The sequence below is a fragment of the Haemorhous mexicanus genome, chromosome 32 (assembly GCF_027477595.1).
Source record: "Haemorhous mexicanus isolate bHaeMex1 chromosome 32, bHaeMex1.pri, whole genome shotgun sequence".
Taxonomy (NCBI): Eukaryota; Metazoa; Chordata; class Aves; order Passeriformes; family Fringillidae; genus Haemorhous; species Haemorhous mexicanus.
The window spans coordinates 2,566,923-2,590,874 of record NC_082372.1 but is presented as its reverse complement, the minus strand read 5'-3'; the positions used below and the strand labels follow the sequence as shown (position 1 = coordinate 2,590,874).

General features: G+C 55.8%; 1 protein-coding gene, 1 long non-coding RNA gene and 2 pseudogenes across 2 annotated transcripts; 1 reads left to right on the top strand and 3 right to left on the bottom strand.

Moving 5' to 3' along the window:
• Positions 1-394: 394 nt before the first annotated feature.
• On the bottom strand, positions 395-1,276 carry LOC132340645 (uncharacterized). Its single transcript, XR_009489962.1, has 2 exons — positions 780-1,276; positions 395-619 (listed from the first exon to the last, which is right to left on the bottom strand). It is a non-coding gene; the product is annotated as an uncharacterized LOC132340645 (long non-coding RNA).
• A 100-nt stretch (positions 1,277-1,376) lies between these two features.
• Positions 1,377-3,449, bottom strand: LOC132340479 (class II histocompatibility antigen, B-L beta chain-like; annotated as a pseudogene).
• Positions 3,450-4,031: 582 nt separating this feature from the next.
• LOC132340478 (serine/threonine-protein kinase PAK 3-like) lies at positions 4,032-13,253 on the top strand (annotated as a pseudogene).
• Positions 13,254-18,852: 5,599 nt separating this feature from the next.
• On the bottom strand, positions 18,853-20,803 carry LOC132340571 (uncharacterized). Its single transcript, XM_059871642.1, has 3 exons — positions 20,666-20,803; positions 19,443-20,420; positions 18,853-18,990 (listed from the first exon to the last, which is right to left on the bottom strand). Exons 1-2 carry the CDS (start codon positions 20,678-20,680, stop codon positions 19,515-19,517), a joined length of 921 nt encoding a protein of 306 aa, XP_059727625.1. The 5' UTR covers positions 20,681-20,803; the 3' UTR covers positions 18,853-18,990; positions 19,443-19,514.
• Between the last annotated feature and the right edge of the window lie 3,149 nt (positions 20,804-23,952).

The following is a 23,952-nucleotide window of genomic DNA, read 5'->3' as shown; positions in this document are numbered from 1 at the left end:
GTTCTATTTTTTTATTCCTGTTTTTGTAACTATTTTATTACTATTAAATATTTAAATTTTTAAAACGAGTGATTGGTTTTTCACAGGGTGGTGGTGAGGCCGGCTGACTCCTGCACGGGGCTCGCAGCCCCGCCACGAGGGCCCGGGACAGGGCCAGCTGCAGAGGCACAGCAGGAAGGGGGAGAGGTAGGTAGGTAGGGGGGAAGGGGAGGTTTGGGACCAGAGGAGAAGGAATTGGTGGGAAAAAGGGGAATCTTAAACAGCGTGGTCAGCGCCGTTTTCAGAAGGAGGGCCCAGGATGGCGCGGCCTGCCATGATCCACTTGTACAAGTGGGGTTGTGATGGTTCATTAACTGATCTCAGAGTGCAAAACAACACAGAGGGGATTTCAGTATTCATCAAAACAAATGCACCTTTACTGAGTGCCCACAGCAAATGCGATAGAAGGATTAGAAAGGAGATAAAGGATAGAGAGAGAGAGAGGAAAAAAGAAGGGCTGGGGGGAATAGCTGCCAATGGAGAGATGAAATCCCTGTGGTCCGGCCAGTAGATCCGTCTTGTCACATCGAGGAGAATCTCAAATTCTTTGGTTAACTCAGGGGTCTCTTATAGTCCTCTGCTGAGGGGAGACTGGGTTAAGACAACAGAGAATAAGTGTATTGAAAACAGGTATGGACAGTCCATGTTCCAAAACAGGACAAAGCAATCTCAGCAATGAGCGGGACCCATTGTTTCAGGATTGGTTCTGTGGGAAACCAGTCTTGGTCCAGCGAACACACCTGCAGGCACCACTTGGCAGACATCCCACTTCCGTCAGGCCAGCATCCTGTGTTAGAATTATAAGGGTCTCAGTCTCATTCCTTGGGAGGGGGCTTCAGTCTCCGTCCTTGATGGTGGTCATGAGGCAGATGAGGGATCTTCCGTGGGGGGGATCACCAGAGTTAGTCAGAAAGTTCATTTGGCCAAGAGATGGGGAAATTCATGGGCTGTTGTGGGATGGTGAAGCAGGTGTGAGACCGTGGAGGCACAGCAAGCACACCTGCACACAATCACTTGGTGAGCATCCACTTCAACCAGGCCAGAACTCCAGCCAGGGCCCTCAGGGTCTGTCCTTGCGATGGTCATGAGGCAAATGAGGGAAACTTCCAACCGTCTCTTACACAGCAATCACCATTCCGGGTAGGGAACGGGGGATGTGGAAAGACAGGGGGTGAAGGAGGACACAGGGCGGCGAGAGGATGGCAGTGCTCCCAAACTCCCTCCCAGTCACACCCAGCACCCCCAAACTCCCTCCCAGTGCCCACCAGGACCCCCCCCAACCCCATCCCACCCTCCCCAGCATCCCCCAGACCTCTTCCCAGCCATTGCCCAGCCCCCAGCCCCTCTTCCAGTTCCAAGACAGCTCCCTTCAGCTCCTTCCCAGTGGCTCCCAGCACAGCCCAGTGGCTCTCCCAGTGCCCCCGGGGGCTCCCCCATATCCCAGTGCAGCTCAGGGGGTGCTCCAGGCTGACATGCTCCACCTGGCTGGTGTAGGTGAGCCTGCCCTGGGGGTGGGGGTTTCCAGCAGCTCCAGGAGCTGGTAGTCCAGTCCCTGTTGGGGACCATGTCTGTGGCCACCATGTGGTCTGAGAGCTCCTGCTGGCCCTGGAACCACCTCGCCTGGATGTGGGCAGGGTAGAAATCCATGACGGAGCAGAGCAGGTGGCCGGGGCTGGGCTGGGAGCTCGAGGGCACCAGCAAGATGGACACACTGGGGGCACTGTGAGAGGGAGAGAGTGGGGACACACTGGAATCAGCTGGGGAGCACTGGGAGAGGGGAGGGCTTTAGTGGGGTGGAGAGGGACAGGGAATGGACTGGGAGGGAGTTGAGTGGCACCGAGAGAGGTGGGAGAGGATGGGGGGTACTGGGAGAGACGGTGGAAGTCTTGTCGTGAACTGGGAATGGACTGGTAATTGACTTGGAGGGGCTGGTTGGAACTGGGAAGGACTGGGATGGTCTGGGAATGAACTGGGAGGGACTGGAGTGGCACTGAGAAAGGTGGGAGGGGCACTCGGCACTGGGAGAGAGCGTGGAAGTCGGAGAGTGGACTAGGAATAGACTGCGAATAGACTGGGAGGGAGTGGGAGGGACTGCGGTGGCACTGGGAGGCATCTGGGAATGGACTGGGATGGAACTGGCAATGACGTGCGCGGCGCTGCGAGGCCGAGTCCAGCTCGGGGCACTCGGATCTGCGGATCATCCTAGCAACAGATGGGTCATCGGAGGGACGAGCTGTGATTGGCTGAGAGGCGTTATCTCCACGCTCGACCGAGATGGACGCGCCGCGGAGCACTGGGAGTGACCGGGATGGACTGGGATGGGCTGGAGGAGCCACGGGGGGGTCACTGGGTGGGAGAGGATGTCCCAGTGATGGGCACAAGGAGGGCTGCGGCCTCTGAGGCGATTCCCAGACTCGAGGGATTCTGGGAATTTCAGGAGTTCCAGAGTCATTGGCAGGGCAGGGCCCGAGGGGACGCGCTCTGCCCCGCGCTCCCCTCGGCGCTCCACCGTTGTGAACGGTGCATAAAGCTCGTAGTTTCGTCAGCACTGCGTGTCCACCAAAGCCCGGTAGTACTCCATGTGAACCGGGTGCCTGTTAGAGCGCTTGGCATTCATCTCCCCATAGGCGATGAACCCCACGTACACCCCGACGTCGCTGTCCAATATCAGGAACTGCTCCCGGTTGGAGATGAACCTCTCCACGAACCTCACCTTCTCTGTGCCGTTCAACAAGGGACACTCTTCAATCTCATCCCTTGGAACACCCCTGTGAGTGCAGGACACAGCTCCGGGGTGCCCCCCCAGCACCCCCAGAGCACCGGGGGCCAACCCGGATCCCCACTGCGCACTCCCTGTGCCCCACGGCCGCCATGGGACCCTCCTGCCCGCGCTGCCGCTTCCTCTGTGCCATCCTTCCCCCATTTCCCCTTCCACATCTTTTCCCCTCCCATCTCTGGCCGCTCCCAAAATCACTTTAGGGGCCCGTTTCCCCATTTTCCTAAAAATCCCCCAATCTCCAGCCACCCTCGGGCTCAGTTTCGGGGTCCTCCCTCCCCTTTTCCCCACCCTCTCCCAACTCTCCTTCACCTCCGCCCACCCCTCAGCCCCTCCCGCTCTCCCTTTGGGGGGGGTCCCCTCCTCCTCCTGTCCATTCCGGGCTCCCCCATTCGCCCCCTATTCCCCCTTCTCCACCCCTGTCCCACCGCCTCCCGCCCCCCCGCTCACCCGAGACCTCCGCGCCCGCAGCCGGGGGGGCTCCCAGCACCACCAGTGCCACCAGTCCGGCCCCAGCTGCCGCCCCTCGCCCCACGGCCAGCGCCGGGCAGGGGCCGCAGCCCCGAAGCAGCCGCGCTGCGCTGGGAGCACCAGTCCGGAGCGGGGCGGGCTCGGCAGCGCCGCGCGCTCTCATTGGCTCCCGCCACTGCTGGGGAGCGATTGGCCACGGGCTCTGCCCGGCAACCGATGAGGCAATCCAACGCCCCGCGCTTTCATTGGCTGAGCTGCCTTCTGCCTGCGCTGGGATTGGCTGAGGCTATTCCGGGAGGCTGCAGCCCCGGGCTGGGGGATTTTTTGGGGAGGGGGAACCTTGGGGCGCTGGGCAGGTGGGAGCTCAGGTGAGCCCAGAAATGTGTGCCCAGGTTCGCGGGATCTCAAGAGTGCCCGTGGCAAGTGGTGACGCTGGCCCGATGCAGAGCCGCTCTGTCCCTGCCCCCCGCAGCCGCACAGCGACAGAAAATGGAACCGAGGGTTCCTCCGTGGGGACAAGGACCGGGAGAGATCCCTCGGCAAATCCGGCACGGGCACAACAGACCCGGCCTGGGCACACGGAGGGAATTTATTACCAACCAAATCACAGCAGCACAAGGACAGGGCAAAGAAATTTCTCCAACACCTTCCCCCACCCAACAGGGATCACCCGGATCGGGGGTCACCGGGGCTCTGCCCAACGGGGGTCACTGGGGATCATCCAGCGCGGATCCTCCCATGGGGGATGGAGCTGGAGCAGCGCACGAAGCTCTTCCCACACTCGGGACACTCGCAGGGCCTCTCCCTGGTGTGGAAGTGCTGGTGAGTGACGATCCCTGAATTCCACCTGAAGCTCTTCTGACATTCCAAGCACTCATGGAGCCGTTCCCCAGTGTGGATCTTGTGGTCCTTAGTGAGGTCGGAGGTTCCACTGAAGCTCTTCCCACGTTCCCCACACTCACAGGGCCTCTCCCCAGTGTGGATGTTCTGGTGTTCCATCAGGCTAGAGCTGTAGCTGAAACCCTTCCCACATTCCAAGCACTTGTGGGGCTTCTCCCCGCCATGAGGCTTCTCCACTGAGCTCCGGCTGGATCTCCAGACACCTTCCTGGCTCAGGGGGGCTCTTTCCTTCCTGCAGCTCCCTGGGCTGGGTTTGCAGCCCCTCCTCATGAGGGATCTCTGGGGCTTTTCCTCCTCCTCCATCAGGCCACAGCTTGGGAATGACTAATCCTGGTTTGGGGGAAACCAAGGTGGGAGCACCTTGGAGTAGAGGCTCCTCCTGCCCAATTCCATCTCTAGAAGTCAGCAGGGGTCTTGTGTCCATGAAAATCTCCACAATGTCAAGATTCAGCCCAAAAAAATCTCTCCCAGGAATTCCCTGTTGCTGACCTCTCCACTTTTGGGGTTCCAGAGTTTTCCTTTCCTTGGGATAATGGGGGTCCAATGGCTCCAGGGCTTCCCCTTTCTCCAGCATCCTACTTAGGGATGATCCAGGGGCTTTTGGGGGTCCATGCGGTCCCTTCTCCCCTGATGCTCTACTTTGAGATCCGAGGAGTCCCAGGGGTCCCTCTTCTCCATGCTCCCCCACTTTCCAGCCAGCCGGGGTCCCCCAGCTCTGGGATCGCCCCTCTCTGCTCTCCCCACTCTGGGGGTCCCAGGGGTTCCCCTCCTCTGCTCTCCCGGGGTCCCCAGGACCAATGTCCTCCCCTGCCCATACTGGGCAATGGCCACGTGGACCCCCAAAGATCCCCCAAGGGGCTCAGCCTTGGGGTCCTGCATGACCAAAAATTATAAACACAGAGAAAAAAAACTCCCAGAGACACTAGATGATATTTGGGGCTCAAATCCACAATCTGCAAGCTCCAAATACACCCCAATAAAAAACCCTCTCAGCGACACCCCTGATAGATTTGGGACAAGCCCCTCCTCCCCTCTCACCTGCAGGACGAGGTGGGGGCGATGGTCCCGCGGCTGCGGCCACAGGGGGCACTGGAAGCTCCTGCTCCTGCTCCTGCTCCACCTCTTCCTACTCCTCCTTTTCCTCTCTCCCTCCTCCTCCTCCTTCCTAATCCCACCTCCTCCCCAGTTCCTGCCTTCTGTGTATTTAGAGTGGAGACCCTTGCTTGTTTTTAGAACTAGAACAAAGATCCCCGATGGAACAAGGCTTGCTGCTTTTAGTCAGAAGTATCAGTGACTAAAGGTCACGTTTCCTTTGGTTTGGTGCCGTCCTTGTTCCTCCTCAGTGTTCAGGCTGGGCTATGGGGTGTCCTTGTGTGCTGCATTTTCCGAGTTCCTCTGGCATCCTTTGGGCAATAGGCTGTGCCCTGGGAGGGATCTTTGTGCTCCTCTGTGACACAGGAGAACCTTCCAGGCGGTTTCTGCGTGAGCTGCTGCTGTGGTGTCACAGGAGCAGTGCCACGTCCCCGGGGTGTTCCCGTTGCCGTGGGACACAGAGGCCTCAGTGCCCAGAGTGGCTCTGGGCTCGCTGCCAGAGGATCCTCCTGCCCGAGGCATTCTCAGCAGCCAGCCCAGCCCTGACGGGTGTCCTTCTGTGCTCACAGGGCTACAGGCAGCAGACGTGTGCAGCGCAGCCAAAATGATCCAGCACGTGGCTGCTGCAGTTTGCACTCTGTACTCTGTGGCTTATTCGGGGTATTTTTTAACCCACTTGGCACGTAAGTCGAGGCTTTCCCTCGGTGCAGCATCTGTGGCTTTGGGCTTGCTGTGTGCTTTGTGTTCTTCCTCTGGAGCTGAGCTGACTTTGGAACCAAACTTCCATGAAGACACCATTGCTTTGGGAGAGCTCCTGCCAGCAGCTGCAGCTGAAAAAGGGGGTGTCTGCAGCCAGGGGGGCATGCATAGCATTTGCAAAGAGCCCTGGGGGGTTCTGTTCCCTCAGGCAGGGAGTCTGTGCCAGCAGAGCCTGGAACTCCCTCCGTTTCCTGCTCCGGCCAAGAACTGACCCAGCCCAGTACTTTGTGCTGTTCTCTTGCTTGCTGTGGGAAGGGACTGTGGCTCCTGGAAGGATGCAGTGAAAGCAAAATGCTCTCTTGGAGTTGCCTTGCTCTGTGGCATTTCCCACCACGGGCAGTTTTTCTCCTAATAGCATCTGGTTCATGTTCCCTCTCCCATTTCAGGGCACTTCTTCTGTGGATCCCGAGCAGCTCCTCCTTCGGTGAGTGGGAAAGGAACCTTTGGTGTTTGGAATTGTGCAGCAAGTGGTGAGCTCGGCATGTGGCAGCTGAGTGCCAGCCTGGGGAGGCTGAAGGAAAGTTCCTGTCAGTGTCTCAGCAGCAGAAGCATCAAAGAGATCCCCGTCAGTTTTCTCCTTTTCTGCTGAAGAGCTTTTGAAGAGCTGCAGGTCTGGCTTTGCAGGCAGAGGATTGCTGGCTGGCTTTAGCCATGGTGGAATGTTGAATTCCCAGCAATAAGTGGCAATGTCGACTTTAGCCCATTGTTAGTTGGAACAGCTCCAAACCCAATTTCTGCTTAGTGCAGCTGGATGTGCAGCTGAGGATAAATAAGGTGAGAACTGAGATAGAACTTCCCGTCCCTCACGCTGCCGTCTGTCCACAGGGCACAAAAGCAGCACCAGCACCTCCTGTGGCTCCCTCTGCTTCCAAAGAGGAGGCCAAAGAGGAGGAAGACAGCAGTGAGCTTCCCACTGTTCTGGGGGACGATGGTGAACTTCCCTCAGAGCCAGGAGATGACAGTGAGCTTCCCTCAGAGCCAGGAGGTGACAGTGAGCTTCCTGCTGTTCTGGGAGATGAGGGCGAACATCCCGTGGTGTGGGAATGCCACGGCGAGGCTCCTGCGGATTGGGACAAGGACAGTGGACATCTCCCGGCGTGGGACGAGGATGTTGGATGTCCCCTGGTGTGGGACGAGGATGGCCAAGTTCCCATGGCATGGGATGAGGACAACGGACATCTCCCAATGTGGGATGAGGATGGAGGACATCCTGTGTCTTGGCAAGAGAAGGATGAACATCTCCCAGCATGGGAAGTGGACAGCGAACATCCTCTGGCTTGGAAAGATGATGGAGAACTGGCAGCATTTTGGGAAGAGGATGGCGTACCTTCAAAATTTTGTGAAGAGGATGGAGAACCTCCCTCTGCTTGGGAAGAGGACACCGAACCACCCTCAGCTGTGGGATCCTGGGCTGAGCATTCTGACAGCAGCACAGCCCTGCAGCCAGAGGGGAGAGGGGAGTGGTGCCTGATGCAGCTGAGTACGTCTGCTCTGTCCCTGGGTGCCCGAGCAGGGCGCTGTGTGTGTGTCTCGGCATCAGCTGCACCCAGGGTTGCTCTGCAGCTGAATGTCACCGAGCCATTTCTTGTCCTTCCCCAGCTGAGACCAAGGGGCTCACGGCCCCAGGGAGTGGGGCTGCGTTCTGGCTCTGCTGCAGGGCGGGCTCTCACTCTGGGAGGGAGCGTCTTCCACGTGGTTTCTTTCAGGGAACACCGTGAGCGAGGCGGAGCGTGCCGAGAAATACCTGGAGCTGGAGCAGATTGGCCAAGGGTAAGGGCACGGCAGTGACTTCTGCACAAGCAGGGCCAGGGGTTGTGCTGGTGCAGGATCCAGTGAGAAGTCAGGAGAGCTCCAAACACCTTCAGACACTGGGCTACCATCCTGCTGTCTCTCAGTCCTGATCAGAATTGATAACTGAGGTCAGGAGGCATCGTCAGAGCCCCCTGAGGCTGGCAGTGTCCTGCCTGCAGCACGGAGCAGGACCTGGAAGATCTTCTGTCCCTGGAATTGGATTGCCTAAAAGAGCAACTCACCATCTGGTGACTGTCAGAAAACAGTTCTCAAGAAGATTTCTTTCAAATATTTTTCTTCAAAAAATATCCACAGGTCATGATTATCAACCTAATGGTTTAGAAACAGAAACTAGAAGTGAACTAATTAGGGCTATATTCTAGCACAGGTAGCAGACCCCATCCATTCAGTAACAGACACAGAGCTGATGCACTCTGGGGGAAAATGCATCACCTGCCTGATGGCAGGGCCCTTGTGGAGCCTGCAGGTCTTAGGCAGGACATGGAAAAGGATGAAATGCATTCTTTTCCAGTTCTTTAGACACCCATTTCCCCTCCTAGGTTTTGAACTAAAGCAGTTCAGGGTGGACATTTGGGATTTGCTCCAGCCCAATTCCCTCGTGCTGGGTCTCAGTTTTCTCTTGCCCACCTTGCATGGCAGAGGGCTGGTGGCTGCTGTGCTGTTGTTGGAAGGGTCGATGCACCCAGGTGTTTGTGAAGGCTGCAGGCAGCAGAGATCTCCTGTCTGGGCTGGCTTTCACTGCCAGGGCCTTAAGCGCTGCTTCTTTCTTCTCTGCTGTTTTGTCTCCAGGGCTTTCGGAACCGTTTACAAAGGACTGGACAGGGCCACTGGAGGAGAGGTCAGTGTCAACACGCCCAGCACGCCTGGCAGCTCTCCAGGGCTTTCCCCTCTGCTGGGAGCTGGGCTGCAGCTTTGGGGGCCAGCAGAGCTTTCCTGCCCAGGCTGCTCCTCTGAAGGCAGAGCAGTGTCAGCCTGCAGAGCACAGCTGGGACAGACTTGGTCCTTCTGAAGTGCCAAAGGAATGCAAGGAGGGCAGCGGTGTCTGTCAGAGCAGGACACGCTGGCTTGGTCTGCATATCTAAAAGTGTGAATGCATCAGCTGCTGGAGACTGAGGCCCAATTTATCTTCACCCCAGCCTCTGACAGGAACACTATTTAGCAGTATTTCCATCCTGCCTTTCATCTTCAAAGAGAGCCTCAAGGCCTGATTAGGGAGAGATCCTGCTTGGGCTCAGTTTGGGGTTTTAGTCCTACTTCAGCAGTTCACAGAGAGAGGGAGAAAAATGAGAAGATGGATGTCCAGAGCAAAGCTCTCTCCCAAACCCTGCAGGTGTGTTTGGGTCTGGTGTCAGTGACAGCCTGTGACAGGGGTCACCTGAGCCATGGATGTGCGTGTTTGCTTTGTTGTGCAATCCCAAACAGAGCAGTTGCATCTGAAATCATGGCCAAATCCCATAGAACTGCTAAAGGATTCCTGGCTGTTTTGCTCTGTTTTCACAGAACCAGAATTACCTCCTGCTTTCCAAATGGGTTTGAATAATAATAATGAGAGTGTTGAGGCCATTTGAGCAGACTGTAGGTGCAGAGGATGTTGGTAGAGCTTTGAGGCTGACAGCTGAGGGACCATTTCTGCAGAGCTTGCAAGGCCAAATGTCTCTGGCCATGTGTCCTGTGAGCAGCCCCCAGCTGGCAGAGCAATGGGCTGTGGGAATGGCACTTGCTGAGCTCTGGTGTCCCATCCCAAGGCAGTTTGGCACAGCCCGGCTCCGTCGCTCCAAACAGACTCGCTCCGTGTTTGCTGTGGCCTCCTGCCACAGACTCCTGCAGTTCAAGGGCTGCCATGTCCCTGCAGGTGGCCATAAAGAAAATGAGTCTCCAAGGGCAGAACAGGGAACGAGCTGTGAATGAGATCCTGCTCCTGAAGGACAAGAAGAACCCCAACATTGTCAACTCTTTGGACAGGTGAGTGTTTCAGCTCTTATCCCATGCCCGGGCCCTGCGTTAACCTTTCCTGCATCCCTAGTCTGTAGCCTGTTTTGCAAATGCCTGACCCAGCCACATCTTCCCCAAACAACAGCCTGGCAGTTCACTCCCTGCGTGTGCTTTTGTTGCTTTACTTTGGTTTTTCCTTCAAGTTGACCCCGTTTGCTGTGTCTTCCAACAAGTGCTGATGAACCACAGCAGAAATTATTTCCCTCGGCTTCTTCTTCCCAGCCCTTTTCCATTCCTACAGATGCCAGGCAGACCAGGTTCTTGTTTCCAGCAATGCCTCATTTGCCCATTTTCCACTGGCCTTGCCTGTTTCTGAAGGGACTTTCTGAAAGGTTTTCTGACTGCTTTTGTCCCAAGTGCTGCACAGCCTCCTCCCCTGGATAGCCCTGGCAGTTGTGTTGCCTTGTTCTGGAGGGAATGGTGGAACTGAGGAGTTCAGAAGCTGAACCAGCTGGGGGCAAGTGTTGTGGTTCCACATGGATATGGGCTGTTGCTAAACTGCATTTTTCACCTGCTTGCCATCTAAGGCCTGTCCTTTCTCACAGGTGTCTCCTTCTCCTTTAGACTGTGCAGATTCCAAGGGCTGGGCAGCCTGGCAGGAATGTCTCTCCATCTGATTCTGTCCTCACTGACAAGTGACCTGGAAACAAAACTCCATCCAGGCTTTTCCATGGGGGAATTGAGCACTGCCCATTCATCTCCATGCCATTGTTTTCCTCTTCCAGCTTCCTTGTTGATGGAGAGCTGTGGCTGGTGATGGAATACATGGATGGAGGAACTTTGCAGGACGTTGTCAGACAGACACGCATGGCTGAAGGAGAGATGGCAGCTGTCAGTCGGGAGGTGAGGGATCCTGCTTGTCACTCCCATGGCTGGGACACGATGGTCCTTCCAAACAGGCATGAGAACAGGAGTGGCTCCATGCTCAGGGCTTTGTTTCTGTGCTGTTTTCATAGGCTGGAGAAGAAAGAGCCTCTGCAGTGAACGGCCTGCCAGCATCTCTGCACTTCTACTCTGTTCTTGCTCTCTCTCCTGCTGTTGTGGTACTCTCTGTCCTTTCTGGATTTGATTTGCTGTTCTCAGCTTTGCCTTGCACCGTTTGCCTGGAGCTTGTGTGCACTGCACTCCTGGCCTGTCCCAGCAAAGCTGCTGCTGGCAGAATTCTGAACTGTCCTTTCTGGTGTGATATATTCCTGCCATTGGTTTTTACCCTGGTGTTTCTTGTTCTCTCTCAGTGTCTGCAGGGCCTGGATTTCCTCCATGCCAACCGGGTGATGCACAGGGATCTGAAGAGCTCCAACATCCTCCTGGGAATGGACGGCTCTGTCAGGCTGGGTGGGTGTTCCTGGCCAGGCACGGCGCTCCCGGGCTGCGGCTGTGGGGCTGCTTCCCAGTGAGGCCAGAGCCCCACAAGGGCTGCTTGGGGCACTGCCCGGGCCCTGCTGCCAGCTGAGAGCGGCTGCCCCTGCAGAGAGCTCAGGAGAGGAGCAGGGTGCCAGCAGTGCCTTTGCTCTGGCTCTGGACCTTCCAGAGGGGCAGCAGTGGGAATCTAAAGCTCCAAGGGAATCAGTAAAAGCCACTGCATGAAAGCTGAGGGTTTCTGTAAGGGTCCAGTTCCATCTTTCCTTGGCTACAGCCCTGAGGACTTTTCCAGCTGACTTCACTACTGCATTCTCAGATGGAGAGTGGGGAATCTTTGTGCTTGGTTTCCTCATTCCAGCTGCCTTTGACAGGGTTTGTTTCTGTCCTCAGCTGATTTTGGCCTCTGCGCTCAGCTCAGCCCTGAGCAGGACCGGCGCAGCTCCATGGTGGGCACTGCTCACTGGATGGCCCCAGAAGTTGTGACCAGATCTCCTTATGGCCCCAAGGTGGACATCTGGGCCTTTGGCATTGTGACCATCGAGATGGTGGAAGGAGAACCTCCTTACTTCAGGGAAACGGGGGCCATGGTAAGAGGCAAATTCTCCAGTGGTTGCAGAGGCCTGTGAGTGCAGGGGGACCCTGCCCTGGGAGCAGCAGCTGGAGGTTTCTGCACATGGGAAGGGAATTCCCAGAGGACTCCAGCCTGAACACAGATGAATATCCTGCAGTCTCCAGCAACAATTTGCTTTGGGATTTACGTTGTTGCAGCTCTTCTGGCTGTGAGGATGACATAGAAATGTGAAGCAAGTGCATCAGCTCTAATGTTACCCTGCAAGAAAAGCCCAAACCAGCCCCACATCCAATCCCCAAACCCAACAAGATTTCTGCAGGAGCTTCTAGAAGACATTTTGCAAGATGATTTCCCCCCTGATTCCTCTCACTGGGAAACTTGTTGAAAACCTGAAGATGATGATTCAACAACCCCATAGTGTAACATATTTCTTTCCTAGTCCAAGCTACTTTCTCTGTGTCACCAAAGCTGAGCTTTCAGCATCACAAACCTCCTGTTTCTGGCCTGGCAGTTTCTGGGATGGGGCATCAGGAATGCATTCACTTGAGTGTCAGTGGCACTGCAGAGATGCACTTGATGTAAGAATCCTGTGAAATAACCCAGGCAGACCACACTGACTCTGGAAAATGGCCTGTACAGCTGGTGTCCACATTTGGAGAAGCAAAATGTGCTATTTCTGATGGAGGTTCCTACTAACAGAGTCAGCCAATGAAACTGGCTCTCAGGGAGAGATCATTTGGATGTTGCAGTGGCTGTGGCAGCCCCAGGGTTTGGGTTTTTTGGCTGGCACAGAAAAATGAGCTGTGAGCAGCGTCTCTGTCAGGGAGGAAAGTGCCCCTGGAGCTGGGGCTGAGGACCCGGGGTGGATGTGAGCCCGTGTGGGTGTGAAGGAAGCTGGCAGAGCGCTGAGTTTGCTTTCCCTGCAGGCTCGCGCTCTGATCCGGCAGAACGGGACCCCGCAGCTGCAGGAGCCCCGGCGCCTGTCGGCTCTGCTGCGGGACTTCCTCGAGTGCAGCCTGGAGCCGGACGAGGAGCGGCGCTGGGCTGCCCAGGAGCTGCTGCAGGTGAATGCCAAGGGCTGCAGGGCAAGCAGCAGTGCGAGGGAGGGGTTTTCTTGTGGAGCCCCCTCCAACAGTCTCCAGCCTCGCTGCTTTCCACACGCAGAGCGAGCAGAATCCTCGCCTGCTTTGGCCTGGCAGGCTCCTTTCGAGGCCAGCTGGGCCTGGTGCCCCACAGCGAGCAGGGACATCTTCAACAGGTCAGGGGGCTCCGAGCCCTGCCCGACCTGAGCTTGGAGGTTTCCAGGGAGGAGGCACCTCCCACACCTCTGGGCACCTTCTGTCAGTGTTCCCCCACTCTCCTGGGTAAAAAATTCTTCCTTAGATCTAATCTGAGCCTGCTCCCCTCTCTTGAGTTTCAAACCATTTCCCTTTGTCCTGTTGCAACAGAGCCTGTGAGGAACTTGACTCTGGGAAGTAACAGTTCATTTCTTTCTTTTTTATCCTTTGGGCAGCACCCATTTTTGTCATCAGCCAAGCCTCTCTCCAGCCTGACCCCTCTGATCACTGCAGCGAAGCAACTGAAGGAGCAGCAGAGGAGATGAAGCACTTGAGGACAGCCTTTAGTTACAATAGTTAGGACAACTAGTTAGTTATGGTAGTTAGCACTGGTAGTTATTTATGGTAGTTAGCATTGCTAGTTGGTTATGGTAGTTAGGACAGCCTGTTTGTTACGGCAGTTTTTGGAATAAAAACTCTCTCAAACCTCGACTCCCTCGACGTGTCCCTTCCTTCTCCCGCTGTGCCTCAGCTGCCTGGAGCCATGTGAGGGGAGAGCGGGCCCAGCCCGGCCCAGAGCTGAGCCCCAGCAGAGCCCTGGCAGAGCCCAGAGCAGCCTCGGCACCTGCAGAGTCAGCCTGGAAGGAGGCGCTTGGAGCCTTCGGGGCTGCACCCGGCTCTGGGTTACAAACTGTGTGTGCTGGAAAATGCCAGCGGCTCTGCAGGAGGGCAGAAGGGGCCCGGGGAAGGCCCAAGTGCTCCGTGCAAGGGAAAAACCTGCCCTGGCTTTGGTGTAAATAACTAGGCAGTGTTGGCTTTTGCTATTATGTATGGACTTGTGCAAATTATTCTTAATCACAATGAGTTTGATATGGTACAGTTTGTAATCACCTTTCACTGCTTTTGCTATAGTATAATTTGTCAGGTTCTTGTGGCCAATGCCCTGGCCCCTGTGCAGCTCGTATCCTCAGAACATCATTTATGGATGATATTTTAGTTTACGGACAGTGTGAAAAACATACATTATAGTTTTGGCTTTTTTAAAATATTAAAGTGGATGCCATGTGTTGTGCATTGTAATGTTAACTTTTGCAGAAGTAGCTGTAGTTGTGAAATAATAACTAATGCTTTTATTTTTTTAACTAACTGACAATAGTGAGAATGACTCAGAGATATTTGTGAAATAGTTAATGCTGGTTTAAAGGACTTGTGGAAATAGCTAAAACCGTCTGCATGGTCAGATAACACTTGAGGAAGGGGTGTGATGAGGACCCCTGCCCCTGACCCTTCCACTGTCAGTAACTGTCACCTGCTGCAACCACAGAACAGGGGGCCCTTGTGAGGGAGTGACACACAACCCTCAAAACAACAACCCACGATTCCTGCACGTACTCTAAAAAGGCAGCTTGGGGGTCAGACCAACCTAAACAATTCCTGGAACATGTAAAGGAGTTCAAAGAAATGTTTGAATGTGTATATTTTGAACAATACAATGGAAAAACTAGACAAGAAGAGTTGCTGTGGTTAACCATTGTGCCTCTGGCCATTGCCAAGCACCCAGTGCTGTTACTGATTTGTCTCTAATTATCCCTTATTAAACTTTAAAAAATTCTAAAGAGTGAGGCTCCTTTCTCAGAAAACCCCAGTTTCTCACCCCTTGTTCTTCCTCCAAGCCAGGATTTGTCAATCCTAAACTTTGTCTGTGTGGAAGAGAAGGAGGCTGTGAAGAGAAGGAAGATGCACTGGTGTGGAGGCCCAGGGGCTTAACTCTCACTTATCTGCTTCCTTGCTGCACCTGTTGTTGTGCACATGTGCAATGTGTTATGCAGATTGGTTTACCAAAGGGTGTTTTCTTAATTGGCCATTATCTTAATTGGCGATGGAGTTTGGATTGGTTGACCAATTGGATCTGTCTGTATTGGACTGTCTGTGAGGGGGTGAGTTTATTAATTAGTACAGAACAATACAGTATGGTAGGATAAGGTGATTGATCAGCCTCCTGCAGTCATGGAGTCAGTGCTAATCATTACCACGACAGCCCTCGGCCCCCATCACTCAGAGCCTGAGCTGCTTGAGGTTTGTTCTGCTGGCAGCTGGGGACTGATGATTTTTCTTTCAGCACTGGACAGTCCTTGTTCCAGTGCCCCCATTTCTTACAGGATGCACTCTGCTCCTTCTCCGCAGGGGAAGCTTTCTTGGGTGACTTTTCCTGAGCTGCCTTCTTGCTGGGTTGGGATGAACTCTTTCCCTTGGGCCCCTGTCTCAAAACACCTTCCAGGCACATCCAGCAGTTTATCCATGTCTTAAACTCCTTTTATCTTTTCTTCTTTTATCATTTGAAGTCTGACCCACACAAAACAAAACCAGATGTGCTTTACCCTCAGCTGATTCAGGATCTACATCAGTATATTTGATGGCAGTTTCTCTTGTTTCCTGTTTAAAAAACCAGGGGGTGATTCATCATCATTTTGCCTCACTTGCTGAAGCTCTGACCAATTTACAGCTTTAGAGACCCCATGTTTTAACCCCCATTCCACGAGGCTTTGATATCAGTTTAATTTTGCCATCTGCTCGGGTGTATTTCCATCCCACCCCGGGTTTCCAAGGGGAAATCTCTCAGTGACAGCGCCTTGAAGCAGCTCCCTGGCTGTGCTCCCCTCAAGGAACGTTGGGATGGCTTTATTGACCACTCGTCCCTCAGTGGGCTCAAGGGATGTGTCTGACACAGGGCTCAGATCAGCCCAGTCTGATTTATATAGAGGATATTAATAAAATAAATATTAAGTTTTTTATTTATTGGCTGTACGGTGCACACATGAACGGACAGATTATATTGCACCAACCAGGAGCCACAAGGAGTCACTGATAATCAATATCCGTATCAAACACCATATCAGATTGTGGGTGATCAATAACAAAGTGTCCAAGGCAATACAAAAGTGCAAAGGGCAATACAAAAGTGCAAAGGGCAATACAAAAGTGCAAAAGGCAATGCAGAATTGCAAAAGCCAATTGTAAAATTGCAATTTATGACCTGGCTCTGCTGCAGGCACAGTGGAAAGCTGGAAGCTGCTGAGGGGACTCATTCACCCCTGTCCCCTGTCCCTGAGTGTCCCTGAGTATCCCTGCATGTCCCTGAGTGCCCCCAGAGTGTCCCCAGTGACATCACCCCAGGAATTCCCATCAGAATTTGGGGCAATTTCAATGAAAATTCCCCAAAAATTCCCCAGACTTGTCTCAAATACCGCACAGGGAGGGGACAGGTGACTGCAGCGATGTCCCCGATGATGTCACTGCCGCGATGACGTCACAGCAGTGACGTCACTGTCCTGAAGCAGCCTCGGGATGTCCTCGATGGCTCTTTGGCACCGCTCGGCCACCGTGCGGCTGCCGGGGCCATCAGGGCCCCCACGGCCACCATAGGGACTCAAGAGGAGGCTGTGGATGTCCCCAAGTGTCCCCAGCAGGTGATGCTTGAACAGGCGGGCGCTGGCCTCCCACAGCTTCTCAGCCTCAGCCACTTTGGCCACCAAGGCCTCGGGGACATCAGGGGACGCTTCCTTTGTCCCCTCCGGGCAGCCTCGATGTCCCTGAGCTGGCACTCCATGTAACTGATAAACTCAGTGGCTCTGTCACACGCGGCCACCAAGCGCTGCAGTGGCCCCAGGGCCACCTCTGCCCAGTGTCTCCTCCTGATGGCCACCCTTGCCCGCTTGGTGGCCACCACAGCTTCTCCCACGGCCTCGTTGGTGGCCACTGACACCTGGGCATTGCGTGTGGGCCCCGCCGAGGCCTCCTCATCCCTGTCCAGGGCCACCATCAGCTGCTGGGCTGTGGCCACCAGGCTGTCCCCAGCTGTCCCTCTGTGGGTGGCCTCGTCCTGCAGGTCCCCGGCCCGGGCAGGGGCCACATCCTCGCAGGCATCACGGAGCTTGGTGGCCTCCTCTTTCAGATGGTCCCATCTCTGCTCATGCGCGGCCACCAACTCCCGCCAGGCGCTGGCTGTGGCTCTCACATCGGCCAAGGTGGCCCCAGGGGTGGCCCTGAGGGTGGCCAGGGCCTGGCCCAGGGAGGTGACAGCAGGGTCGCCCAGGGAGGTGACACCAGGGTGGTCCAGGGTCTTACAGAGGCTCCAGGTGAAGTTCCTCAGGGCCGCGTGCAGGGACTTCGGGGGCACACAGCGCCGCACGCCCCGGTGTGGCCCGGTCACGGTGGCCGCCACCTTGCCCAGGGTGACCACCACGGACACCAGAGCCTCCAGCAGTGGGGAAAAGGATCGCTAGGGAGGGGACAGGGGAGGTGTCAGGTACCTGGTGGCACCTGTGGCCTCCTGGTGTGGCCCCTGTGCCCTCCTGGGGTACCATTTGTCCCCTCCTTAGAGGGTTCTGCTATCCCCTCTGTCACTTTGTCACCCCTTGTCCCCTCTGCCACCCCTTGCCACCCTACCTGCTGTCCCCTCTGCCACCCCGTATCACCACACTAGTAGCCCCTGCCTCCCTTTGCTGTCCCCTTTGTGACCCCCTGTCCCCTCCCACCAACCTCCCGTGTCCCCCCAATCTGCCACTGCCCCTTCCCCTCCCCCTCAGTGCCCCATGTCCCCCTCTCACCCCCCACGCCCCCACCCCCCCCCATCACACCTCTTGGAGCTCCATGCTCACTGGGGACCCAGCAGGGATGCTCTGGGGACACTCCGGGAATAGTCCCCTCCTTAGAGGGCTCTGCTGTCCCCTCTGTCACTTTGTCACCCCTTGTCCCCTCTGCCACCCCTTGCTACCCTACCTGCTGTCCCCTCTGCCACCCCGTATCACCACACTAGTAGCCCCTGCCACCCTCTGCTGTCCCCTTTGTGACCCCGTCCCCTCCCACCAACCTCAGTGCCCCCTGTCCCCCTCTCACCCCCCCATGTCCCCCCATCCCCCTCCCCATCACACCTCTTGGAGCTCCATGCTCACTGGGGACACAGCAGGGATGCTCTGGGGACACTCCGGGGTTCGAAGGAGCCTTGGGATGTCCTCGATGGCTCTTTGGCACCGCTCGGCCACCTCACAGGCACTGGGGCTGGCGGGAGCACCATCGAAATAGAACTTCATGATGTCGTCAACTGTCCCAAGCAGGTGATCCTTGGCCAGGGAGGTGTTGGCCTCCCACAACCGCTCAGCCACGGCCACCTTGGCCTCCAGGTCCTCAGGGACATCAGGGGATGCCTCATCTGCCCCCTTCAGGGTGGCCTCAATGTCCCCAATCCTGTGCTGCAGCTCCCGGGGGAAGGCGGTGGCTTCGTCACACGCGGCCACCAAGCGCTCCAGCAGCCCCAGGGCCACATCCACCCACTGTTTCACCATGGTGGCCCTGGTTGCCTCGCTGGCAGCCAAGCTGGCATCTCTCCTCACCTGGGCTTTGTATCCAGCCACCACCTCAGCCCCCTCCTCCCCACCCAGGGCCTGACCCAGTTCCACTGTGTTTTCCAGAGCTGTCTCAAAACGGGCAGCCTCGGCCTGCAGCTCCCTGGCCCGGGCAGCGGTGACCATCTCCCTGCAGGTGTTGTGGTGCTCGGTGGCTTTCTTGGCCAGCTCAGCCCACCTATCCACAAGCACATCCACAGCCCCCTGCCACTTGCTGGCCACCCTTGTCACATCATCCCAGGTGGTCCATGGGGTGTACTCATAGGCAGCCAGGGCCTCACTCAGGGAGGTGACAGGGTCATCATCATCATCAGAGGTGGTAGAGTCATCATCATAGGAGGTGACACTGCAGTGCCACCAGGTGTCACCAGTGCAGTACAGGGTGTCCCAGAGCTCTCAGGTGAAGTCTTTCAGGCCCCTGTACAGGCACCTTGCGGACATGAGCAGCATCATCTTGTCCCGACTGGGCAGGGTGGCCAGCAGCTCACCCAGGATGGCCACCACAGTGGCCTGGGGGTGCAGCAGTGCTGGGGACAGCTGGGGAGGAGGCAGGGAAGGGGTCAGGGACCTGGTGGCCCTTATGGCCTCCTGGGGTGTCCCTCTGCCCCCGAGGGGTCCCCTTTGTTCCCTCCATCCCTGTGTCAGCATCTTGTTGTCTCTGCCACCCCCTGCCCCTCCCCTCATAGCCCCTGTCACACCTGCTGTCCTCTCTACCACCACCCGCAGCCACCATGTCCCCTCCCAATCCCCAAGTCATCCAAATCCCCCACTGCTCCCTTCACCTCCATTTCCCCTACCCCTCTCTGTCACCTCCCCCCTTCCTGACACTCCCTCCTGTCACCTTTGCGACCCCCTGTCCCCTCCTTCCACCCCCTGTGTCCCCACCATCCCCCATTGCCCCCTCCCCCCACCATGTCCCCTCCTCTCCCAGTGTCCCCTCTGTCCCCCCATCCCCCTCCCCGTCACATCTCTTGGAGCTCCATGCTCACTGGAGACTCGGCGGGGATGGTCTGGGGACACTCTGGAAATAGAAGGAGTCTTGGGATGTCCTCAATGGCTCTTTAGCACCGCTCGGCCACCTCACAGGCACTGGGGCTGGCGGGAGCACCAGTGAAATAGAACTTCATGATGTCGTCAAGTGGCCCCAGCAGGTGACGCATGACCAGCCGGGCGTTGGCCTCCCACAGGTCCTCGGCCACGGCCACCTTGTTCACCAAGTCGTTGGGGACATCAGGAGACACCTCATTTGTCCCCTTCAGGGTGGCCTCAATGTCCCCAACCCTGTGCTGCAGCTCCCGGGGGAAGGTGGTGGCTTCGTCACACGCGGCCACCAAGCGCTCCAGCAGCCCCAGGGCCACATCCACCCACTGTTTCACCATGGTGGCCCTTCTTGCCTCGCTGGCAGTCACCCTGGCATCAATCCTCACCTGGGCTTCATGCCTGGCCACCACCTCGGCCCCCTCCTCCCCACCCAGGGCCTGACCCAGCTCCACCATGTTTTCCAGAGCTGTCCCATCACGGGCAGCCTCGTCCTGCAGCTCCCTGGCCCGGGCAGTGGCAGTGGTGGCCATGTCGGCCGCCCTCCTGCAGATGTTGCAGAGCCTGGTGGCTGCCCAGGCCAGCTGGACCCAGCTGGTCACAAGCACATCCACAGCCCCCTGCCACTTGCTGCTAGCCCTTGTCACATCATCCCAGGCGGTCCATGGGGTGTACTTGTAGGCAGCCAGGGCCTCACTCAGGGAGGTGACAGGGTCATCATCATCATCGGAGGTGACATTGCAGCGCCTCCAGGTGAAATCAATGCGGTACAGGGTGGCTCGGAGCTCCTTGGTGAATTTCTCCAGATCCCTGTACAGGCACCTTGTGGACACGAGCAGCATCATCTCGTCCTGCTTGGGCAGGGTGGCCAGCAGCTCGCCCAGGATGGCCACCACGGTGAGCTGTGGCTGCAGCAGGGCCAGGGACAGCTGGGGAGGGGACAGGGGAGGTGTCAGGGACCTGGTGGCACTTGCAGCCTCCTGGGGTGGCCCCATGCACCCGAGGGGTTCCCTTTGTCCCCTCCGTCCCTTTGTCAGCCTCTTGTTCCCTCTGCCACCCCCTGCCACCACACTCGTAGCCCCTGCCACCCCCCGCCACCCCCCGTGTCCCCCTATCCCCCACTGCCCCCTTCCCCCCGGTCCCCTCTGTCCCCCTCTCCCCTCCCCCGTCGCACCTCGCGGGGCTCCATAGTCACTGCGGGCCCGGCGGGGACGCTCTGGGGACGGTCCGGGGGTCGAACGAGCCGGTCCCGGCGCAGATCCGGCCCCAAGTAGCGGCGCGCGGAACCGGCGGAGCCGCCTCAGGACAACTCCGGGAGGGCGGGGCGAGGTGACGTCACGGGGAACGGAGAGCGGGGGCGGGGCGGGAATCTGGGGGCGCCGAGGGAGCCCCCGGAACCCCCCCGGCAGCGCGGGATGGGCGACAGCGACCGCGGTCAGCACCGGGAGCGGAGGGGGGGGGGGGGCGGGTGAGGAGGGAATTGGGGGGAGCTGAGCGGGTTTGGGGAGTGTGAGGGGGTTTGGGGGGTCCTGAGTGGGTTTGGGGGGGTGAGAGGGAGAACTGGGGGTCCTGAGGGGATTTGGGCGTGTCGTGAGGGAGAATTGGGGGTCCTGAGGGGGTTTGAGGGGTCCTGAGGGGGTTTGGGAGAATCTGAGGGAGGGCTGGGGGTCTTGAGGGGAATTAGGGGTCCTGAGGGGATGTGGAGGTTCCTGAAGGGGTTTGGGGGGCCGTGAGGGAGCATTGGGGGTCCTGAGGGGGTTTGGGGGGTCCTCAGGGGATGTGGAGGGTCCTGAGGGGGTTTGGGTGGGTTGTGAGGGAATGTGGCGGAGCTGAGAGGATGTGAAGGGATTTGGGGGATCTGAGGGAGAATCGGGGATCCTGAGGGGTTTTGGGGTGGATTTTGGGAGGTTCTGAGGGAGAACTGAGGGTCCTGAGGGGGTTTTGGGTGGTTTTAAGGGGATGTGAAGGGGCTGAGATGATGTGAGGGACTTTGGGGGGTCCTAAAGGGAGAACTGGGGGGTCGTGAAGGGGTTTAGGGTGGATTTTAGGGGGTTCTGAAGGAGAATTGAGGGTCCTGAAGGGGTTGGGGGGGATTTTGGGGTGTTGTGAGAGAGGATTTGGGTTGTGACAGCATTTGAGGGGAATTCTGGGGGGTCCTGAGGGGATTTGGGAGGTCTTGCAGGAATTTAGGGGGGATCTTGAAGGGTTCTGAGGGGATTTGGGGGGGGTCCCAACTGGGTTTTGTGCATCCCGAGGTAATGTGGGGGGAGTTTGCGGGTTCTGTGGGGATTTGAGGGTCTCTGAAGGGATGTTTTGCAATTTTGGAGGGATTTGGTGTCATTTTGGGGTCCCTGACCAGATTTTGGGCTTTTGGGGGTATTTTTGGGATATTTTGGGATAATTTCATGGTCTCTGACCAGAGTTTGGGGTTTTTTTGGGACATTTTGGGGTAATTTAGTGCTCTCTGACTGGAGTTTGGGTTTTTTTGGAGTATTTTGGGGTAATTTTGGAGTCTCTGACCGAAGTTTAAGTTTTTTGTGGGGTATTTTTGGAGTATTTTGGAGTAATTTTGTGGTCCTTGACTGGAATTTTGGGGCATTTTTTTGGGGTGTTTTTGGGGTAATTTCATGGTCCCTGACCGGAGTTTAGGAGTTTTTGGGGTATTTTGGGGTAATTTTGTGGTCCCTAATCAGAGTTTTGGGGAATTTGGGGCAATTTCCTGGTCCCTGAGCAGAGTTTGGGGGATTTGGGGTAATTTCGGGGTGTTTTGGGGTAATTTTGGGGTAATTTCATGGTCCCTGACCGGAGTTTTGGGGAATTTGGGGTAATTCTGGGCTCCCTGCTGTTGCTGTGTGTTGCAGCTGGGTTCATCGTGCCCACGGAGGGCGCAGCTGCCGGCGCTGGACAGGGGAACAAACGAGATGGGTCCTGGTTCCAGAAAGCTCCAGAATCTATTCCTTACCCCCGGGCAGGAGGGGCGGGATGGGGACGAAGGACCAGGCAAAGGCAGGGCCGGGGGTTTTTACAGGGGATCCCAGGGGAGAGTTGGCGTTGGAGGCAAGAGAGGAGTTCTTAGCAGCACAAGGAGGGTGAGATCAAATTCCTGTCTCTTAGGAACAGGGGCACTCCACAACTCCCTGTTTTTAAATTGATCAATGCATGCTGAATAACTTAAAATAAGGGGATTCTCGGGAATATGACTGAATAGTTTACAAAACCAAAATGAATATTGTTCAGCAAATGAATATTAATAATTATTAATTATTAATTATGATTAACAAGGAATAGAAAAGCATTTGAGTCTTAATCACAAAGGATAAAGTAACAGAAATGATGATACTTGATTAAATGAATACATTTTTACTTCATGAGTTAACAGCTCAATCTCCTCAGGCTTTTGATCTCCTCACCAGGAGGGGTGCAGTTCTTTGATCCCCTCTTCACGAGGGGCACAGACTTTAGTGTTTGGTCTCAGCGTTGGCGCTGGTATTGTGGGTGTTGTTATTGTGAAAAATGAGTATTATATGGTTGGCTTTTTGCAAATAATAAAAGGAATATTATGTGTGTTATGTTAGAAAGTTAATCAGTTTTACTTAATTAATGCTGTGTTAATCCTCTTAAGTAGTGTGGTAAATAGAGTTTTAGGCTATAGCATAATATTAAAATAGAAACTATGCGATGTAAGATACTTTTCTAACTAGCTCAAGAAAGGGATGAGATGTTCAAGAAATTCTTTCACAGAGATAACAGCAACAAGACACTAAAATCCCAAAGAGAAGAATTATTGCCTCCTTATCATGAAGAACCAGACTCCTTTCACCTCCTTCTTTCTGACTCCACGGAGCCAAACCATGATTTACGAGATATAGGGGGGTAAGGTGACAATAACCAGAAAAATCTCTACTTGGAATGTTTGCATCATGTATGAGATTTATGAATATGCAGCAGGCTATTGCTTTTAAGGGTTAACCCTTTGTTAGCTGACATGCTGTTCTGAGGAAAGCATCCAAACATCCGTAATTCTTTGCTTTTTTATTCTCCTAACTCTGATTGTCCAAGTTCTTACTGTTCTATTTTTTTATTCCTGTTTTTGTAACTATTTTATTACTATTGAACATTTAAATTTTTAAAACAAGTGATTGGTTTTTCACAGGGTGGTGGTGAGGCCGGCTGACTCCTGCACGGGGCTCGCAGCCGCGCCACGCGGGCCCGGGGCAGGGCCAGCTGCAGCGGCACAGCAGGAAGGGGGAGAGGTAGGTAGGTAGGGGGGAAGGGGAGGTTTGGGACCAGAGGAGAAGGAATTGGTGGGAAAAAGGGGAATCTTAAACAGCGTGGTCAGCGCCGTTTTCAGAAGGAGGGCCCAGGACGGCGCGGCCTGCCATGATCCACTTGTACAAGTGGGGTTGTGATGGTTCATTAACTGATCTCAGAGTGCAAAACAACACAGAGGGGATTTCAGTA